The sequence below is a fragment of the Nicotiana sylvestris genome, chromosome 8 (genome assembly GCF_000393655.2).
Source record: "Nicotiana sylvestris chromosome 8, ASM39365v2, whole genome shotgun sequence".
Classification (NCBI taxonomy): domain Eukaryota; kingdom Viridiplantae; phylum Streptophyta; class Magnoliopsida; order Solanales; family Solanaceae; genus Nicotiana; species Nicotiana sylvestris.
In genome coordinates this window covers 46,648,866-46,654,660 of record NC_091064.1, presented here as the reverse complement: position 1 = coordinate 46,654,660, position 5,795 = coordinate 46,648,866, and the positions used below count along the sequence as shown (strand labels likewise).

General features: G+C 36.3%; 1 protein-coding gene across 1 annotated transcript; it reads right to left on the bottom strand.

Moving 5' to 3' along the window:
• Window positions 1–1,781: 1,781 nt before the first annotated feature.
• LOC104221615 (heat stress transcription factor A-8) lies at window positions 1,782–5,592 on the bottom strand. Its single transcript, XM_009772694.2, has 2 exons — window positions 5,180–5,592; window positions 1,782–2,998 (listed from the first exon to the last, which is right to left on the bottom strand). The coding sequence occupies exons 1-2, from the start codon at window positions 5,384–5,386 to the stop codon at window positions 2,240–2,242; spliced, it is 966 nt and encodes a 321-aa protein (XP_009770996.1). The 5' UTR covers window positions 5,387–5,592; the 3' UTR covers window positions 1,782–2,239.
• Window positions 5,593–5,795: the final 203 nt, after the last annotated feature.

Here is a 5,795-nt window from a genome sequence, read left to right as displayed (position 1 = left end):
CAATATGACTTTTGTCCTGCTGTTTAGGTACTGCTGCTCTTTGTTGATGTTGTTCTCCCTTGTGAACTTTTATAGGTGCCCCAGCTATGCCTTGCTCTCCATCACAATAATGCCCAACCATAAGGCACTTCTTGCAATATTGTGGCACCCAGTCATACTCCGCCATCTATTCAGATTCCTTCCCTAAAGGATCTTGTACAATGATGCTCTTTGGTAGATCTTTACTAATATCCATTTCAATAAGGACTCGGGCATAAGAGATCCTTGTTGTATTAGTTGTGCACTCATCAGCACAGATAGGGGATCCAAATCCACTTGCAATTCGACTAAGGGCCATTCTTCCCTAATAATTTAGAGGCAAATTAGGAAAGTTGGCACATAATGGTATAGTCTTGAGGACTTCATTATACAAATTAAAGTCAGCTGGCCATGATTTCAATATTAACGGCTTTGTTCCAATAGTATGTGGCCCTGAGTACAACACCTCATTCTTGCCTTCCATGTTATTGAACAGTATAATAAAATACCCTTCATTATGATAGTAAATTTTTGGTTTGGCAGCAAAGTTCCATTGTGAGGCTATAAATCGTTCCAAGGCTCCTATTGATGGTGAATCCCCAATAATATACAGTATAACAACCTTCTGCCACTTCTCATTTTCATGTTCCATCTCCTCCTGTTGTAGTTGCACTTTGCTTATTCCATCTTGAATCGTAGGAGGTATGAATACTAGATCTATTCCCCTTGCAGCCATCTTGTTACTAGTAAACAGATTTGCCCATTTTTTCTCACCTTTCTCGGACTCTGGTTTTGGTACCTCCTGGACTAGTACACTAGTAGTACTATGATCCTTGCCTTTTTGCTCCTCCACTCGGTTTCCTTTGTTTGTAATGCCTGTATTCTCTTGACTTGGTACTCCTTCCACTATCGTACTCTTCTCCTTCTGTTTATTCACTGTTCCGCTAGTGGAACAGTAGCGGTCAATGGAATAGTGATTTTTTCTGGGCTCTTCACACCAGTCACCACAACAACGGATTTGGGCGTGGAATTCATCAAATTAGGACTCAAATTTCCCAAATTGTGTGCTAACTTCATCTGCATGTCACTCGCTCCTTCAGAGTAATTCATTAAGTTGATTATAAAGCATATGCAATGTACATAAAAATCATTTTAATAATCTAAAAATGATTTATTTAATTATAATTACCATAATACTAATACAAAAATTATTAATTTTAAAACTACTAGTACTTAATTTTGTGAAAATAAATATTATTGATTGAAAATATTTTAAAACATTCATTGCAAATTATTAAGTATAAATAAATTAATTTAAAAATAGAGGGTCAAAATAAGCCGTCAACATTCACCGTCAGGGGAGCGAGGCCATGATGAGAGATTAGAGGCCTCGTAGTTTTGGTAGCTTCAGTGGTATCTCATCGGGAGGTAGGGCCAGTTTGCTAGAGACCATCATGGTAGGCCAACTTATTCTATTCAGCATGTAGCCCTTGGTGCAGTGGCTTGACCATCTTTCAACACTCCAATTTCATCATCTTTTACTACTCTTGCATGGAGTTTGTACCGTGCTCCGTCTGTTCAAGGTTCTTCCATTGGGTATTCGGGTCATCAGGGGTAGATTCATGTTTTTCCTTGCTTGATTTTCAAATTTTCTTATAAGTTGGTATTCCATGTGTTTTGCGACAAGATTTAATTGCAATTGGAAAAGATCCTCAGTTTTGCTCAGTATCGGCAGAACTTAGATTAACCTAGGGGAAAGGTAAAAAATCAATTAAGCTTTTAGCAGTATTCTTTACTATTTCAACTATGCATAATGAGTTCTCGTTACATATTTGGCCCCTCAATTGATTTAAAAGCACAGAAAAGACAAGGAAAGGACAGGACCATCAAAAATTAAGTGACCAAAAAGAATGGTGTTCCTTCCAGATGTCAAACAAGGAAGATTAAATGGTTGATATAATGGATCTTCCAGTATTTCTCAGTATTAGAAAAAAATCACATTGGCCTGTTGGCTCCTTCAGAATTTAGTATGCCCCATCTTTTCAATTTGTCGATCCATATTACTTGATTTATCTAACCTATTCTGCAGCAAAGCCATTTCCATCTCTTTATCTTCGAGTATGTGAAATAGCTCCTCTGATCCTACCAAAGCCCCAGACTCTATTGGCTGGAATGACAAGTCAGCATCCACGCCAGCATGGGAACGAGTTTTATGATCCAACTATTCATCTTCTTTATTCTCTGTTATTGGCTGGGACAAAAGCAGCTGTTCCAACATGTCCTCGTCATCAGGCAAATCTGGCAAAGTAAGAGGGACGCTATTTTCAAAAGAAAGCAGTTTTTCATCCATTAACCCCGAAAAGAAATCTATATTGGAAAACAGATCCTTTATTTCATCACAGGAAAGATCGAGCTCCATAGGTTTCTGAGTATCCACGGCAGTTTCAAGTTCAGCACATAGGGGCTCCGCAGCTTCATGAGTGGGAGGATGATACCTCACAATTGCTCGATCAGATGGCGTATCTTCAGAATAATCTTCAACATCACTCAGTATATTATTACCATTTTCATTCACGCGCCAATTGTTTTCCTTGGGCTGGAAGAACTGAACCAAAAAGTTTGGGCTTTGCATAGCCATCACAATGAAGGAAAGCATCTGTTGCTGATGTTTCTCCATAACTTTTAGCTGTTCTCTAAGAAGTATTAATTTGCTCTCTGAATTCTGCTGGTGTTGCCTGAGCTTGACTAACTCCTCTGTGAGCACATTCTTATCGGTCTTGAGATTCTCAACTTCTTCCCACAGTTCAAGACTCTTATTTTCTTCAAATTTACAAGACTTGCTCTCCTCCTTCTGGGATGATTTCTTTTGGACTACACTGGACTGTTTCCTTCTTACAATATTCTTTAATAAATGCTTTTGGCCTTTGAGAAAGCTATCATTCGCAAACTCCCATCTATCTGTATCTGTTTTATGGAAACCCTGAAAAACAGAAAAACTTAACAATTAATAAATTGTCAAATAAATTAAACCAAACAATAAACAAAATGATGCCCTATCCTTATTAGCTAGCCATATCTTAACTTGCTAATTCAGAAAAATTAACTTGTATATTTTAACAACAGATTGCCAATACAATTAAAGCATACAAGCACAGTTATGTACATACATGAAAATCCGCTATGCATATTCGGATTAACACAAGTGACACATGGACAAAAACTTTGGAAACAGCGGCATTTTCAAGCGGTCAACAATAATCATAATTTTGACGAAACAAGATAGGAGCCAGGCTTGACAAACTGCAAATTGCAGTATGCAGATTTTAATATGTAAACAAATGGAGTATGAGTTGACATACTAACTGATGTTTAGTTGGCATCGACTTAGAATTTTACCATTTTCATTTGCTCAATAATAGAGAGGCATCATGAAGCACCACATACAAGACATTGGCGACCCAGGAATAGTTAATACAGGTAAAGGAGTAGAATACTTGAAATGTCAATATTCAGAAACTCCAAAAATCTTCCTAGACAATGAAAACTAAAGTCCACATCCTCAACAGAAAAATTAAATGAAGGTCATTGCCAGTGCAGATGAAGATCAAATAATAGATTGGTACTGCTCTTCCGTTATGTTAATACCAAAGAAAGGACCTACCTGTTGCTGACAGAGTATGATATACATATGAAGAAAATAAAATTATATTCTTGAGCTTTTAATTATTGTGCTATTTAAATACTCGAAAAGTGCAGGCCAGGCAAAATATCCATCCTTTTCACCAAGGGGGCAAATGAAGCTAGTAAAATCCCGTAGCCTTTCTCATGCGAATACCTCGGTTATAAATTCAAGCTCAAGGAAGAAAGAAAGAAGAAGGTAAGGAAGCATGCAATTGTAAGAATGATAGATGGAGAAAGTGTGATCTGCTGGTGAGTATTTTACAAAAGGATGTAGATTGTTTGGTTTAAAATTAAACTAGAAAATTGGACACTTATATAGCTTGATAAGAAAAGTAGAGACTTTGAGCTCCGAAATATACATCTACGAAGAACAAGGATATTTAGGATACATACATACCAAGGAGAAATTTGATTACAATAATTTATTGTTTTTTCATCATTCCCCAGAACATACTCTTATCTTAAAAGGGAGAGAATTTAAGGATACAAACTTAGGAAGCAACTGTAATCTCAATAAGTCCAAGGAAAAGAAAAGTGATTGCATATAAGGTGCCCGGACGGAAAAACTTACAACCAATTGATTGAGGCATAAAAATCTTACAGGAAGAATTTGTGCACATATCTTGCTTATGAGATAGAACGGTATGAAATCGCATGAATGATATGACTAAAAACAGATAACACAAGTTTCAAAAGTGTACATGCTATGAATGAGATCATTCTTGCATTTCACCAATATCTAAGTACAAACCATTTGGAATTCAGTCGCCTTAAAACTACAAATAAACTTGTTTTCTTTATAATGGACAGACAGTCTCCTTCTTAGTTAAATAGTCTGCTACCAAATCACACAAACCCAAACATTTACCACATTTTCTCCCTCTTTGTTGGGATCTACAACTTCATCAAATTACCCAATAAGAAAAAAAATTCTCTTCATAAAATAAAAACTTTCAAAAAGAACTGCTAAATCATTGCATCATCTCCTTGGAGCAAATTAAATGGCAATTATAGACACTATGTATATGAACAGAAATCTTTACTCCCCAACGTAACCCTAAGACCTCCTTCAACCCCCACCCCCCACCTCAAACACCCAAAAAAAAAAGAAGCACAAACAGAAATTAAAGAGATAAGGAAAAAAAGATAAACAAGTGACAAAGAAAGACAGTTGAATGCTTTTTACCTCAAAAAATGGGTTTATAACGTCACAAACACACCCAAAGAAATGGTCTAAACACCAAAATTAATGATGTGAAATAGCTATAATCCAAAAATCCAAGATTCCAGATTCTTATATAAATCATTGTCACAACAAACGTAATCCTGCATCACGATTCTTGCCTTCCTAGTTAAGTAATTTAGGCTAAATGCTGAGTTACATCACTAACCTAAATCAGAAGTCAGAACCATCAAAATCCAACACAATTCAACAACTTGAAAAGTAGAAGTAGAAAAGAAAATTGAAAAGAGGGTTTACATAGATGTTGAGTTGGCGAACGAAGCTAGAGAAGTTGCTATGCTTGAAGTATTTAGGAAGCAATTGAGATGAGAATTTAGGAACATCCCATATGATGAAATTGTTATCAGATTGATCCCAAGAAATCAAGCTGTCCGTTGACTCATCCTCCACCATCTCATAGCACTTCAACAAGAATGGCGCCACATTCTCAAATGATTTCACCATAATTCATTCACCAAATACCCGAATTCAACACAATTACCCTTTTATACAAAAAGAACCCCAATTCCCGTATCACACACAAAAATCGGTCTTGTAAAGGAGGGTTCAACAATTACTGGAGAAAAATTGTTTGGGAAGAGGAAGAAGCTGAACCAAAAATTGTTAGGGAAACGGGAAGAGGTAAGAGGGTGTTGTATGTTGATATTATTATTATTGACTGCTAAGGTGGGGTTTGAGTTTATGGACCGTGGAGAAATATCTGATATGGCGGTGGTCATTGGTCGGTTCGGTTATGAATATTATCGGTTTAACATATAGGTTATTGGTTTATAAATTTAATAAATTGGTAATTGAACCAATAAAATATTGATTATTGGGTATCGATTAATCAATTATCGATCATTATCGATTC

Bases quoted from the DNA above. Each gene is read 5' to 3' on its own strand.
- LOC104221615 (XM_009772694.2), bottom strand. From the start codon at position 5,386: ATGGTGAAATCATTTGAGAATGTGGCGCCATTCTTGTTGAAGTGCTAT. The intron at 2,999-5,179 runs GTAAACCCTCTT...TCTGTTTTTCAG, and splicing joins TTCGCCAACTCAACATCTAT to GGTTTCCATAAAACAGATAC.